Here is a 16,658-nt window from a genome sequence, read left to right on the forward strand (position 1 = left end):
GGAGGCCAAGGTGGGAGGATCACTGGAGGCCAGGAGTTTGAGATCAGCCTGGGAAACATAACAAGACTCTATTTCTACAAAAAGGAAAAATGAGTGAAATACATGTATGATAGCCACATAAAAGTGGAAAACTGAATTTCTCTATAGAATTAACCAGATTATGCTGCTTCTGATAATATAAATTCAGCCCCTGACACACAAATGACTTATTTGCAATAGGATTAAAATAGATTAGATCTACATTGTTGTTGTTCCCCCACCCACCCACCCCAAAGCTCACATTTTCCTCTCCTTGTTAGTAATTACTTTCAGCTTCTGCAGAATTATATTTGGAGAAACACATAATAAAATTAGGTCTTAACAAATGAACACCTACTGGGATATAAAAATATTCTCCCTTAAACATCCCATATTTTACATTAAAAGTCAAAATAAAACTGAAAAACATAGCTACAAAAACGATAACAATAACAACGAAATTAACATATGAACATTTGAAAATTATGACCAAGGGTGTCCTCAGTGGAAAATAAGAGTGATTACATTACTAACCCATCACTGAAATAATAATTTTAAACAATCGACTTGGTGACTTAGAAAAAGCAGAGCTAACTTAAAGAATGAAAAAGAATGAAAACTTAATTTTTCAATCAATGAAATTGAAGACAGAAAATAATAGACCTGATAAATCTAAGAGGTGACTTATTAGGATTATAGATTAAAAATTAAGTGATTGTCAGGTTTCGTCAACAAAAATAAAGGACAAATAGGCGAAGCTCTAAAAGATAAGTATCACTAGATAAGGGAGGAAATCTAACACGTAAGAGATTACTTGGCAAAACTTCAACTGCTCCAGAGGATACAGGAGAAAGCAGGGAGAAGACCAACTTCCGAGTTCCATTTTGAAACATTTGGCAAAAATTTCTGAGAACTTGAGAATAAAAGGGTGTGTAATTTGCCTAAGTCTATGTAGTCTTTGTTTAACTACTTTTTCTCTTTCTCATTAATCTCAATCTAATCATTTTGCCTCAGTGTTAGAATAACTTGTAGAATGTCAGAATAACGGTGGAGAATTAAAGGAAAGGGAAAATGGACAAATGGTTTATTAAAAGTGTGTAACACACACTTCTATCTAGATAACATGCATCTCAGGAAGAAAATACTGCACCCAGTTCTTGATATAGCAAATCTATTAAAGCTAGTAATAGACCTATGTTCTTTTTAAATGCCACTAACAATATAAGTCATGAGTTATGATTATGAGTTCAAAATAGCTAATTCAAAACCTAATTTTAAAAAAATAATAATTTACATCCCTTTGAGCACATTTAATTCATTTCTAGTGGTTAGATCTCAGTGGTTGTCTATCAGATCATTCCGAGTCTAACATGGCATATAGCCTTGAACCTTAAGCAGTTTAACTTTTTCATTGGAGTCACAATGACAGAAAGCTGAACAATACACCCTTAATCAGATAATAAACGACATAGTGTGGATGAGACTGCCAGCATCTCAGCAATAGAATAAGAGGTTTACCACGTGTCATATGCCCTCCCTTGAAAAGCACATACTAAACATCTATGGATCAGTGATGACCTTCAACTATTCTAGGGTTGAAACTTTTGAAATTGCCAATATGTAACCTTTTATTTTTTTTTAACTTACAAAAACAGCTGTTTAATATGGGTCAATCTAATATATAATACAGGATAATCAACTATTCTTCAAAATGAAATTGAACTGCACCATTTAATTAAGGGATATAGGGCTTTAGTCTAAGGGTTTTTCAACATTAAAATGTTCCTCAAAAGACATTTTGATAGCTTCTCTCTTTAAAAGGTGCAAAGAAAAAAAGACAGTGAGAAAAAGAAAGAAAACCAATTTTGTGTAAAAACCCTAATTTAAATACAGTTCTGGCTTGGACAGACTAGGTGACATTTTAAAGATGCTTTCATTTCCTTGCTTCTGCGACTGAAGTTCTATTCTATAAAGGTTAACTTTTTGGCTGAAGTTAGAAATTAAGCGTTGAATTAAGTTCATATTCTCTATCTTCAATGCTAATTTTTACCTTAATCACAAAGCAAAAGTGATGTCCCTCTGTCCTAACATCTACTCCTCTGGCCTGCTTGAGTCTGGACTAAAATATTCACATTTACCATCACACATTTTGCTTTAGCAGTTATGGCCATGCTTTGTCACGTTAATAAGATGAAATTGTTTGGTTAAGCATACTGCTATTCTAATTCTGTGTGTGCACATGTGTGCACATACGCGTGATTCTGTTCTATGCAGTTGCAGATGCAGATACCACTGTGAAAAATCTACAACAGGAAGCTGACCGGCTAATAGATAAACTCAAACCCATCAAGGAACTTGAGGATAACCTGAAGAAAAACATCTCTGAGATAAAGGAATTGATAAACCAAGCCCGAAAACAAGCCAATTCTGTGAGTTCTTTTATCATCAGTATCAGTAACTGACTGCAATTGTTGGATTATTCCTACAGGGACTGCCTTTCCCCAGAATTCCCTGTTGAATGATCTCAGGTTCTTTTCCTTTAACTTGAAGCTATTTGAGGTAGGAGGGGCTGGAATGGGGGAAAGGTTAGTTTTGTTTTGTTTCTAAGTTTCAAAAGAGAAAATCCCTATTGTTCTCATGAAATGTCTTTAGAATTAGGAATGTTTTAGTATTAGGAATTCTGGTATACTTTATTACTGTTTGAACAGAGTAATACAAATAGCAAGAAAGTAAACATTAATGTACACTAAAAAGGTATGGATGAGACTGCCTTTCTCTTGCTAAAAACAAACCAAAAAAAAGGCCAACTAGTGGGGTTAAGACAGGAATGAAGGAACAATACATGGAATGAGAGCAAAGAGAAACAAACATTTTATATATATTCTTTTGCCTGGTATAAGCAACAATAAAAATGGATTTGGTTATAATTTTTACATTTCTTTTTTATTTGGGAGTAGATAGAAAATACCTGATTTGTCTCAAAATTTTGTTCATTTGCCCAATTAGAAGATTACTAGGATAGGAATGGAACTTTCTAGAAGATAGCATGCTGATGAACCAGGACAAAGTTGTTAAGTGCCAACATGAAGCTTGAAAGGAAAGGAAGAAAAAAGAAAGAAGAGAAGGAAGGAAAGAAAGCAGGAAGGAAGGGAGGGAGGGAGGGAGGGAGGCAGGGAAGGAGGGAGGAAGGGAAGAAAGAAAGAAGGAAGGAAGGAAGGAAAGAGACAGTTTTCTTATGCTCAGGCTTGAACTCAAACCTTGTTAGATACCTCAGTCTTTCATGTAAAATATTCCACGTTTTGAACAACGTTGGAGCTAGGATGATCAGAAAAGCCCTTTCGTAGATACATTTTAGTAGTATTTAAGAATATGATGCTCCAGTAACAGCATATTCTTTTTTCTCCTTATGTACATCTAACACTTCTAAACAAGGCCAAGGCAGTAAGTTCAAGGTGAACATCGAAAGGAATTTGCGACTGACAAAAAAAACTTAAAAAACAACAAAGAGAGTAGTGAAGATTATATTACATAAGATCACAGTAATACGTCAGTGAAAGGATCTGAAAAGTCATATATTCAGCTAGAATATGAAAGCCAGGCAGTATCATCAACAGGTGATCATTATGTATGTAAAGCACAAGATTAAAAGAAACCAGATGTTACTTCAAGGTTTGAAGTTTTATCTAAGATTTGGCCATATGGAAAAAGCCTCTACTATGTTCAATGTTACTTTCTGTAAGGTACACAAAGATGAATAAGGGAGTTCTTTTACTCACAAAGTTTATAAAATAGTAGGAAAAATAAAATATGCACACATATCTTATCACATAATGCAGAACACTGTGCCACATTACAGGAGCTGCAAGAAGTGACATGTTTTAGAAGGAAGCATCAACTTTAGTAGGGCCAGAAGATTTCCTGAAGGGAAGGATTGGCATTGAGGTGGGATAGTGCTGGGGAGTTGGGGGTGGAGTCAGGGAACAGGAAAAGTATTATTTTTTTTTGAGATGGAGTTTCATTCACTCTTGTTACCCAGGCTGGAGTGCAATGGCGTGATCTCGGCTCACCGCAACCTCCGCCTCCTAGGTTCAGGCAATTCTCCTGTCTGAGCCTCCCGAGTAGCTGGGATTACAGGCAAGTGCCACCATGCCCAGCTAATTTTTTTGTATTTTTAGTAGAGACAGGGTTTCACCATGTTGACCAGGATGGTCTCGATCTCTTGACCTCATGATCCACCTGCCTTGGCCTCCCAAAGGGGAAGAGTATTCTGAGAAGGGGGAATGGCTTGAGCCAAGGCAGAGAAAGAAGGAAGTTTCAGGTCCATTTAGGAAAAAAAAGGTGCAGTTTGCCCAGAGTAATTGGTAAAGGAAACATTTAACTAGAAAGGTCAATAGAGGACAGGTCTTGTCAGGCCTTCAATAATATGCTAAGCAGTTTCATTTAGCAACACTTGTACTTGGGATAAGCCTAACTGGAAAGGATAAGCTGAAAGCTTTGAGCATGGAACACAGTATAATCAGAGCTGTGCTTTTTTAATATAAACCCAGAAGCAGTTTGTGAGGGAGATGAAAGAAAGAAGAATGAAGGACCCAACTATAGCTGTGGCAAGAGAAAAGAAGAATGTGATGTACCACTCCTATATTTTGCAATGTTGACTGGGAAGAAGCAATAATAGTAAATATTATTTTGTGAATCTCACATTTAGCCACATTTTTTGACTTAGTCACCCAGTGGAGAAATCTACACATTTTTATTATTTCTTCATTGTAAAGATTTCTAAAACTACGCCCATATATTCATCAGTTGTGAGTGCTTTTCCCCTACTCACAAAATGGTGAAATTCAAACATGTAAGCATATAAAACTTGTCTTAATGTGCAAAATAAAAGAAAGGTATACACTTTCTTTTTGGGCATGGTGGTTCACACCTGTAATCCCAACACTTTGGGAGGCCGAGGTGGGCAGATTGCATGAACTTAGGAGTTTGAGACCAGCCTGGGCAATGTGACAAAACCACATCTCTACAAACAATTGAAAAATTAGCTGGGTATGGTGGGGCATGCCTATAGTCCCAGCTACTTGGAGGGCTGAGATGTAAGGATCACTTGCTCCAGAGGATGAGGCTGCAGTGAGCCATATTCCCACCACGGCACTCCAGCCTAGATGACAAATAGAAACCCTGTCTCACAAGAAAGAAAGGTACAACAGTAATGCTAGAAAAAGTAATCACTGTCCAGGCATTTCAAAGAAATTCCCAATCACTTTTGGAAATGGAATTACAACACAAGGCCTTATTTATTTGTAAGATGTTAGAAATATGCAAGCAGCCAATTTTTTTTTCAAATTAGTTTTATACTAAATGAACATTATATTTTCTGATTTGTAAATATGGATATGTGGATATGACCTTAGCACATACTTGACAAGACCAAAACATTAAAGACTTTTATTTTAAAGTAGGTTTCTCTGGGTTTGTTGATTCTGAAATTGAGTGGCTGATACTCCTTTAAATGAATGATCTACTTACTGGACGAAAAACACAGTCAAAATCCTATAGATATAATAATGGGATACTCAGTAATGTCTGAGTTCATGATGATTAACTGGTAAATAATGTTGTGTTGTTGAAATGCCTTAAAGATACTTAATGCTTAGCGATTTTTGTTTAGATGTCTTACTAAGGATCTGCATTAGAAATAACAATAAATGATAGAGTCAAATATCCTAAAAGGATGCTTGAATTTCAGAAATTTCTCTCCTCTTGCAAGAGGGATATGTCCTAAAGATTTCTTCTAGAGACATAGTATTTTGATTTTCCTGTTTTAAGTTGTTTAAAAGAAATATCTATAAGGAAAATCAAAACACAAAGTATTCAAAAGGAAGAGATTACCAGTTATGTACTGGCTGTCAATAGTTTGGGCTAAGTAAATTTTTCAGGTTCTGAGAGTATATCCAAACCAGAGAACAGAAAGCAGACAATTAAAGAGAATTTTCTTTATGAATGTGTGAGAACTGAGCAGGAGATTACTGTCTAGTCCACTCTGCTGCTGTGACAGAATGTCACAGACTGGGTAATTTGTAAAGAGAATAAATTTATTCTCACTGCTCTGGAGACTGGGAAGTCCAAGCACAAGACACTGGCAGGTTAGAGACCAGTTTCTCTGCTTCCAAGATGGCACTTTGAATGCTGCATCCTCAGGAGAGGAGGAAAATTTTGTCCTCACATGGCAGAAGAGAGAGAGAGAGAGAGAGAGAGAGAGAGACAGAGAGAGAAAGATCTCACCCCTGTAAGCCTTTTTAATTGTGTCATCAATTCATTCATGAGGAGAGAGCCCTCATGATCGAAACCCTTCCCAAAGGCCCCACCTCCCAACGCTATTGCACTGAGGATTAAATTTCAAACACGTAAATTTTGGAGGACATATTCATGTCATAGCACTTATCTTATAGGATTAATTGCTAGCATATTGAGTATAACACCATCGTTTTGTTCTATACAGTTTATCACATATGTATTCTATACAGTAGATTAGTTGTAACCTCTAGTGACATTAGATACTCAGTTTTTAAATGACTGCTCTCTTAGACTGGGAGTTCTCAGATGGAGTTTCACCAGGTCAGTTAGAGTTCAGTGCTGCTGCTCTGTCTGCTAAACTTTTTTTTTTTTTTGAGACAGAGTCTCACTCCGTCACCAAGCTGGAATGCAGTGGCATGATCCTGGCTCACTGCAACCTCCGCCTCCCAGGTTCAAGTGATTCCCCTGCCTCAGCCTCCTGAGTAGCTGGGACTATAGACACATGTCACCCACCCAGCTAGTTTTTTTTAATGTATTTAGTAGAAACATGGTTTCACCATGTTGGCCAGGATGGTCTCTATCTCTTGACCTCATGATCCACCTGCCTCAGCCTCCCAAAGTGCTGGGATTACAGGCGTGAGCCACCGTGCCCGGCTCTGTCTGCTATACTTTGACAACCCCCTTTTCAACACACCAATCATGTCATCCCTGTTTTTTCTTATCAGGTTTACCTAAGCAAGGACTGAGATTCATTATGTGACCAAATGATCACACGTTTCATTTATATTCAGTCATTTCTACTCTAAATAATAACTGAGAGATATTATTCAATTGTGTTTTTTAAACAAAACTGATTTGTTAGAAATTAAACTAGCCATAATATATCCATAGGACCAACCTATAAAGTGTTTATAAGATAAAAATGAAGTAAACTACACACAGTCACTTTTTACCACTAATTCAGCCCTATTTGGAATTTCAATATGATTGTCTGCCAGGGATAACGCAGTATGCTCTTCAGTTCCACTCATGAATTCCAGTCAGATCTTGATTTTTTGTTCTCTTTGATCCTCTTATGATGTCAATGGCACTTGTAACCTGCCTCAGATATTAAATTTTCTCAATGCCAAAGTCTTCCCTGATAATGATTTTGGTTCACTTTCAGCAAATTGCTAAAAAGTTACTATATCTAACACCGTTTCCTGAATGTTAAAAATATCTGAAGTGCATATTTTTCTGACCTGCCCTCTACTGTATTGTCTTTCTCTTGCTTTGCTTTATTCTTTCTATCTCTAATTCCTTGGGTAACCTTTGGTATAACTGCCATTCTATCACAGGACACCCTTTGTCAACTCCCATTGCTCATCTACTTTACCATATTAACATCCAGGTAAAAATTGTACATTTCCTACCTCCATTGTATTGCAATTCATTTTGACTCATCTACTCTCAACACTGTAGGTAGAAGGGAAACTCCATGATTTGTGAAGCAAAAAACTAACTTCCCAACTGAAAACCACCCTATCCAGAAGGCTATCTCCCTCGGACACAGGGCAAACACTCTGGGGACCATAGTCAGCCCCGAGTCCTGCACCCATCAGTTGGCCGGCTGTCTGCACTTTTTGGGGAAGGGAAGAACAAGAAAGTGGTTTACACGCCTGTAATCCCAGCACCTTGGGAGGCCAAGGCGGGTGGATTACGAGGTCAAGAGATCGATATCATCCTGGTCTACATGGTGAAACTCCGTCTCTACTAAAAATACAAAAAAAAATTAGCTGGGCATGGTGGTGCGTGCCTGTAATCCCAGCTACTCAGGAGGCTGAGGCAGGAGAATTGCCTGAACCCAGCAGGCGAAGGTTGCGGTGAGCTGAGGTCGCGCCATTGCACTCCAGCCTGGGTAACAAGAGCGAAACTCCGTCTCAAAAAAAAAAAAAAAAGAAAAGAAAAAGAAAGTGGTTTAAGCAGTAGGCTTCCTGAAATCTCCAGCCCCAGGCCACCACACTCAAGCCTCCAGGAGTCACCCTCCTCCAGGTGATGGAGGAAACAGCCCTTGTTTCTCTCCAAAACACAGTTTCCTTTTTGTGGAGATACAATTTGATTAGTAGATCAAATGAGGCAACAACAGTAAACAAATAAATGACTTACGCAGGTCTGTAGGAGATGTAACAGATCTTCTGTATCCCTGGAAGTTCTCAAATCTATATGAATTTACCTATTGCAAAAATCCCTCCTTAGCCTTTCCTTTTGAATCCAACCAATTGCAGTATACTTTCATGATCCTTGGAGAAAGTACACTGCACCCAATCTTTGCGGTATACTTTCACAACCCTTGGAGAAGGGCCACAGTTCTGCCCATACTCAAACACAAATGAGACTCTTGGAGACACCTCCTGGTGTCATGATCATATGGAGGCTGTTTTGGTTTCTAGGCTATCTTGTTGGGAGCCGGCACAGCCCTTCCATGGGGGTAATAATAACACTGGTTGGTTTTCTTCCAAATGTGCACATTACATGAGTAGCACAAAACGCTAGAAGAAATGAAAAAATGGAAATTCACTGCTAGTGAAGGCCAAGAGGGAGTTTGAACAAATGGCAAAGAGAGGTTTTACATCTTCCCCTCTCTCTGCCTCCTTCCGGAATGCTATCAATGAGCAAAGTTACAGATTCCCTCTGAATCCAACCCACTATTTTGCTATCCTCCAAGTAACCCCTGGATGGTGATTTCCCATCTGACCCAATGGAAATTAAATTAAATAATCAACCAGTGTTATTTACAATGGAAGGAAGGCTTTCTAAACGTAAGGAAAAATTGGTATGGACAGTGTTACTCTATTCATATAGGAATTCCTTTTTTAGCAATTTGTAGTAATTTTTAAGGTGTTATTCAAAAGAAAAGGGAGCTGTTAAATACATTAGTAGTGATAGCCATTGGAAATTATTTCCCTTTCATTTTCTGGCAACTTCATGAAAAGGTATAATTTATTCTGAAATGTACATTCTGAGTGGAAGGATTAATATTCTTCTTATTGTTAGAACATCTAGAACAAAATCTATTTGTCCTCTTTCAACTGTAAGAGCATGGGAGAGTAGGTAATTTCCTCTTGAAAACTGAAAGAAAAATAGTTTCTTAGTTTAAGTGATACCAAAACCGCTGAAATTTCAATTGTCAAATTTCATTAAACAACCTTAATAAAGATCATTCTCATTAGCTCCATGTAAAATCACCTTTCTAAAATGTTCCCATATTCATAACGGAGAAAGGTATGACAGTAGAAATTTGTTAGTTGCATGCTTCAAAAAATAGTATGCTTACATGACATGGAGCTGTGTACAACTCATTGTCAAAATGCTACTGGAAAACTGCTCTTCTGTGCCCTCGTTAATAAGTATAATGGTGTCTGCATATGGGTGTTTAATGATGTTATTTGATGATAGGAAAATAACTTCAAAGAAAAAACGATGATGGCTTTGTGGTTGTTTGGAAGCTGCTTCAAACTTTCTGAGATATTTACTCTTAGTTCTTCGTATCTTGTTTTTCTTAAAGATCAAAGTGTCTGTGTCTTCGGGAGGTGACTGCATTCGAACATACAGGCCAGAAATCAAGAAAGGAAGTTATAATAATATTGTTGTCAACGTAAAGACAGCTGTTGCTGACAACCTCCTTTTTTATCTTGGAAGTGCCAAATTTGTAAGTCTAATATTGAACTTTTCATTAGGCTGCTGTATGTGTATAGCTGGAGGTTAATCCTGATATTGGGGAAAATGTATAGAATCCAATAACTTGGTCCCCAAATTGTCTAATGTAGGCTTTCAGATTTGAAAACCTCAGTATCTTACCTCACAAAATTCTGAAGTGCCAAATTAAGTTATAAGTCAAATGAAAGGAAGAAAACTACAGTATTTATTGACATTTACTTTCATTTGTCAGCATATCAGCATTTCTTTTAAATTATATTTTTGGAGTCAGTGATTTAAGAAGAAAGGCTAATAAGAATAAAGCTATTTTATTTACGTTTTATTTATTTCTCTTATTTACTGTTCAAACTAAATTACAACAAACTCTTCTGTTAATGAAACAAAAATAGCAAAGTGTGTAGTAATTTTTTTTACCAGAGAAAACTCTTCAAACTCGTGTTGAATTTATGACCCAAATTGAAATAACACAGATTATGTCTATAAAAGCTCACCTACAAAGTTCTAATTTCTTCCACTTGAACTATTTGATTTTGCATGCATGGCGATCTCCCAAAATGAATAAGACTTCTTAACAAATCAGTCATGGCATAAGTCAATATTTGCCATTTGGTAAGGAATTCTGGGTCAATTTGGGAAATAAAATCATAGTTGCCCTCTGAAAAATGACGATGTCCTTGGTGAAAATAATAATGAAGTCTGAATTTAAATATTTGCTTTTATCTTTACCACAAGTACCAGATTGAGAAAGGCTTTTGTCTCAAAATTAGACCTAACTAGAATTGGTAAAATTAACAAACATGTCTGAGCATTATGGATTTTTTTTTTTGCCTTAAGGAGACGAAAATAAAATATTTTTTTAGTAACATATAATAATAAATAATACTATTTTACAAATATTATCATGAAGCTTCTAAATATTTCATCTCTGCAAATGGCACTTATTGAAAAACACTCTGCTGGTCTCCTCTCTAAAAGTGCTTTATAGCTGATATCTCTTGTTTTTGTATTTCTCTGAACTAGATTGACTTTCTGGCTATAGAAATGCGTAAAGGCAAAGTCAGTTTTCTCTGGGATGTTGGATCTGGAGTTGGACGTGTAGAGTACCCAGATTTGACTATTGATGACTCCTATTGGTACCGTATCACAGCATCAAGGTAACCAACTTAATAAAGATTAAGACAAATTAAATGACAGAATTTTGAAACAGTTTCCCAGTTATAAGAAAACTTCTATTTCCATTTCAGTAAGGCAGCCATGTACAAATGTAGACACAGGTGTATGAATTTTACATATGATATGTATACATGTCTGGGAGTGGGTATCTTTGTCATACTTGTTAGGAACTGACAAATCCTGGTATTGGCCAGAGGAATCATTCCATTTCTGACCCCTTCATCTTATGTCTGGTAGGAATTTGGGAGTATAGGTGTTTTAGTCTTCCTATCTCGCTTGTGAAAAGTACTGCCACTCATTCTTAGGCAGTAGAAGCCAGAGCATAAGAGCTGCCATTATTGCCTGTCTTTGGTGTACACAACTTCTCTTTCAGTCTACCTAGCCACAATGGGTACATGCAGTATCAAACGCTGAAATTCATATGTAACATATCAGGTCCACCCTACTTAAAATGGGAAGTAATCAAGAATTGATTCATTTATTTTATGGTTGGAGGTTTAACACAATTATCAACGTCTAGCAGCATACAGATTACTTACAGAACTATCCATGTCTTCAGCACTTCCCTCTCATTTTCTCTTCTGGTTCTCCCAAATCTCAACTTCCTATTAAGCCCAAAGCAGCTAACAGTTGAGAGGTATGGTTAAGGGCCTAGGGCTAGACATGAAGCTGATCAGAGTTAGAGAAGACTTAACTGGTAGTTGTTGAATCTGGATGATGAATATATAGAGTTTTATTCTGCTTGTATATACTTAAATTTTTCCATAATAAAAAGCTTGAAAGAAGGAGCCATGTGCAATGGCATGTGCCTGTAGTCTCAGCTACTTGGGAGACTGAGACGGAGGATCACTTCAGCCCAGGAATTCAAGACTGTGGTGCATGATGATTGTGCTTGTGAATTACCACTGCAGTGCAGCCTGGGCAACACAGCAAGACTTCATCTCTTAGAAAAAAAAATTCCTGGTCAACATGGTGAAACCCCATCTCTACTAAAAATACAAAATATTAGCTGGGCATGATGGTGCGTGCCTGTAATCCCAGCTACTCAGGAGGCTGAGGCAGGAGAATTGCCTGAACCCAGGAGGCAGAGGTTGCGGCGAGATTGCACCATTGCACCCCAGCCTGGGTAACAAGAGCGAAACTCCGTCTAAATAAAAAAAAAGAAAAAAATTTTTAAAAAAAATGAGAAGCAATATTTTTAGTTCTTTTTAAGCAAGTTTTTCAGCAAAAGTGTGTGTGCATGTAAAAGAGAGAGTGGCAGAGTGCTTTCATGTTTGGTGGTGTTAAGGGAATTAAGTACTTAACCGGTATTTATACTCACAAAGTATAGTTCTTCTTTCAGAAAATATACATTCTGTTAAAGAAGCTGAACCTTATTTGATAAATTCATTCTTTTGTTATCATATATTTCACTTAACACTGAATCCTCAAAGATAAAAAAGATTACCAAAATGAGACAGCAGGGAGAGAAATATGACACAGAAGTTTTGTTATGACTGCTCGTCTCAAAAGAGAGACCAGATTTTCATATTTAACAGCTCATGGAAATCAATCACTTTAAAAATAAAATGATAATAACTTTAAAATCCCATTAATTGAATTTAAAAGTGAACTTCTATGCAATTTGTACTGAAATCTGAAAGGTGGATATTGTGCTATATACATTAAGATGCTGTGCCAAACAATAAAATGTATGCCATTTCAGGAAGACCACTTCAACAAGCAGCCATCCCATATATCATAGAGAATTTTAGGAGGAATTGTGACGCTTATGATATAGAAGGGTGGCTCATTTGGGGTCCATTGCTAAATTAAGTTAGACAAAATGCTGAATAAAGCAATATAAACTTATGTAAATTGTATGTATTGGTAAATAGTAAATTACTATGTAAGCCATAGAAAAAAGTCTTCCCACTTAACCAACAGTAATTCCATCAGTTAACTGCTACTGTGTCATTTCATGTCAATGCACACACACAGAATCAGGATATGGTGTTCATTGATACGGTTGAAACTGATATTAGCATTCAGCCAAAATCAGACTCTGAGTATTGATTTGAGATTTAATTAACTTGGAATGCTAGAAACTAAACAGCCAGTTTTCTCCTAAATTCTTAAGAACGAGTCTCTGCGTTTTATATCTTTTAAATCTGGAATTACCAGAAATGTGATACATATTTCATTTTCTGTATGTTCCTCCCCTTCATTTCAACATGTACTCTCAAAGAACTGGGAGAAATGGAACTATTTCTGTGAGAGCCCTGGATGGACCCAAAGCCAGCATTGTGCCCAGCACATACCATTCGACGTCTCCTCCAGGTTACACTATTCTAGATGTGGATGCAAATGCAATGCTGTTTGTTGGTGGCCTGACTGGGAAATTAAAGGTAATGTGTTCATCCTCCTCCCATTCTATTTCATCTTTTGACAACTCCTGACATGGTTACTTCAGGAGAAGGCAAAGTTCCGTAAAACTTGACCATGTTTTACTTAACTTGCATTTATGAAAACATGAATTTATTTTGAGTAAGAATTTTCTTCTTTGAATATTCACACTGGAAATACAATATTTTCAAGCCTATGTGTATTTACTTAAACAGCTGTTATTTTGTCTTTATCTGTGGCATCAGTTTTTTGTATATTGTTGTTTTAGTTCCCTCAAGAGCAAAGTGTCTTTTAAGTACACCCCATCTTCTGAACGATTTATGATTTATAGATATGAAGTGCTGTAAAGTTCATACTCACATCTAATTAAAAGATTTATGAATACTTTGGGAAATATCACAGGAGCTATAAGTTTCCAAAACATGATCTGGTTTTTAAACTTTTCAGATTGCTCTTATTCTTATACGGTGATGCATTTAATATTTATAATTGCTTCATGACAGTCCTTGCTCATTTCAAATTGCAAAATGCCTGCCTTTTAAAGAAGCTTGTGTTGATTAAATGGAATTAGGTGTTGGGAAACCACTATGGGTGAGATGCAGGAGCACAACAAATATGATGGATAATCCTGGGCTTTTCGGAATCACCCTGGGATGAGATTAGTCAGAAAATGTGAAAAGCCGGGATGACCTCAAATTTATGAAGACTCAACTTTCATACAGAATGAGGTTATTTTATTTGCTTTAAGTACAAGATGTGACTCTAAAGTATGAGAATTGATTCCAAAATCACATGCTGAAGTTATCCTCATTTCTTAGAACTTCATATAAATGTATATACTACATAGTAATATATAGTCATATTATTGACCTTCTCTCCTTCACAGATAGATAACTATAGGGAAAGCACACAGTAGTATAAAAGCCATGCATTTTGAAAACAGATCCAGGATTTGAGTCCTCTCCTCTTTTGCTTGCTAAAATATGATATGACCTTGGGCAAGTCACTTAACCCCTTAGACTTTGGTTTTCTCAACTAGAAAAGAATGGTAAAAATACCTACCTTGCTTGCATATTGTAGAATAAAATCATATATTTTTTAACGTTCTTATAACCCTTCCTATATGCTAAGTAATGTTCTAAGTAATTTACATGAATTAACTTGTTTAATTTTTACAACAAACCTAAAAGGTATGTCTTAGTTTGTTAAGGCTGCTATAAGAAAAATACCATGGAACTGGGTAGTTCATAAATAAACAAACATTCATTTCTCAGTTATTGAAGCTAAGAAGTCTGCGATCAAGGTACTGGCAGATGTGGTGGTTAGTGAGGGCCAGTTTTTCATAGAAGGAGACTTCTTGCTGTGTTCTCACATAGTGGAAGGAGTGAGCAAGCTCCTTTGGACCTATTTTATAAGGGCACTAATTCCATTCATGAAGGCCCTACCCCTCACCATCTAAAACTCACTTCTCAAATGCCCTGTCTCCTAATGCCATCACTTTGGTGGGTAGGATTTTAACATAAGAATTTTGGGAGGGACACAAACATTCACAGCATAGCAAGGTAGATACTAATATTCTCCTCATTCTATAGTTAAGGAATCTGAAGAAGAGATATGTTAAATGTCTTGACCATAGTCACACAGTAATTAGCAGAGCTGGACTTTAAACACAGGTTAATAGGCACAACAGTCGTCATTCTCAACATTTTGCTTCACTGCCACAATGAATAGTGAGATGGTGTGTATAAAACATATGGCAAATAGCTAAGATGTGGTAGTCAAACCTTTAATTGTACCTTAATAATTAATATGAAAGGCCGGGCGCAGTGGCTCAAGCCTGTAATCCCAGCACTTTGGGAGGCCGAGGCGGGTGGATCGCGAGGTCAAGAGATCGAGACCATCCTGGTCAACATGGTGAAACCCTGTCTCTACTAAAAATACAAAAAATAGCTGGGCATGGTGTCACGTGCCTGTAATCCCAGCTACTCAGGAGGCTGAGGCAGGAGAATTGCCTGAACCCAGGAGGCAGAGGTTGTGGTGAGCCGAGATCGCACCATTGCACTCCAGCCTGGGTAACAAGAGCGAAACTCCATCTCAAAAATAAATAAATAAATAAATATAATTAATATGAGAATGTTGTTGGCACAAAAGCAGCATTCTGTCAGTCTCAGAAAAAGAAAGAAAACATGAACAAATGAAATCTATAGAAAACCCTAAGAAATCATTTTGGCCAAGAATTTCAAGGCTCCTGCCACACCAGAATATGAACCAAAAGCTGAAAACAACTAAATGAACTTGCTGAGGAGCATTCAAATAAGCAGGAAAATCTCTCAAATATGGCTCTTCAGGATTCAAGAAGAAGCAAAAAGCAAGTAGAATTCATAAGTAGGAAAATCAATCTCTAGAAAATTAAGAGGTTCAGACTGATGACAGAGTATGGCAAGGACCACTCCAATATGCAAGTGAGGGGCTCTGATCAACAATCTCTCTATGTGGCTATGCAACACGTGGTGACAGCAGTGTGAAAATGTACATGTTGATGGATTTAACCTACAACTATAGCTACAAAATGTTAAGTGTCTTCTAATGTGTATTCTAAAAACAAAACGAGTCAATGCACTGTTTTTCCCAGATAATGGGGTAAATATGAGTTCACTTTGGCACAGTTTTTAAAGTTGTAGGCACCAGAATATAACATGGCTGCGTCACTCAATAACAGGAATACGTTTTGAGAAAGATGGAATTAGGCAATTTCCTCAGTGTTCAAACATCATAGAGCATACAGTACTTGCACAAATCTAGACGGTATAGCCTAGTACACACCTAGGCGCTATGGTATAGCCTACTGCTCCAAGGCTACAGCATGTTACTCCACTAAATACTGTAGGTAATTGTAATTTAATGGTTAGTATGTGTGTATATAAACATAAACAAGGTACAGTAGAAATACAGTATTATAATTTTATGGAAGCACCATCATATATGTGATCTGTCATTTACCAAAATGTTTATAATACATCAATGTCAAAAAAGATGTTTAAATGTAGAAGCAACTTCTCTAGGAGGAAGCAGGTCATTTTCTTTCTTCATGA

General features: G+C 36.8%; 1 protein-coding gene across 2 annotated transcripts in view; it reads left to right on the forward strand.

Annotated features, from left to right (window-relative positions):
• LAMA2 (laminin subunit alpha 2) overlaps positions 1 to 16,658 on the forward strand; it is a 637,958-nt gene that overhangs the window by 564,961 nt on the left and 56,339 nt on the right. For both annotated transcript variants that reach the window (XM_054254427.2, XM_054254428.2), the window contains exons 44-47: positions 2,293 to 2,447; positions 9,857 to 10,000; positions 11,029 to 11,162; positions 13,409 to 13,568. In XM_054254427.2, the coding sequence (XP_054110402.2) occupies positions 2,293 to 2,447; positions 9,857 to 10,000; positions 11,029 to 11,162; positions 13,409 to 13,568 (593 nt within the window). The remainder of the gene's footprint in view (positions 1 to 2,292; positions 2,448 to 9,856; positions 10,001 to 11,028; positions 11,163 to 13,408; positions 13,569 to 16,658) is intronic.

The sequence above is a fragment of the Callithrix jacchus genome, chromosome 4 (genome assembly GCF_049354715.1).
Source record: "Callithrix jacchus isolate 240 chromosome 4, calJac240_pri, whole genome shotgun sequence".
In the NCBI taxonomy this organism is placed as follows: Eukaryota; Metazoa; Chordata; class Mammalia; order Primates; family Cebidae; genus Callithrix; species Callithrix jacchus.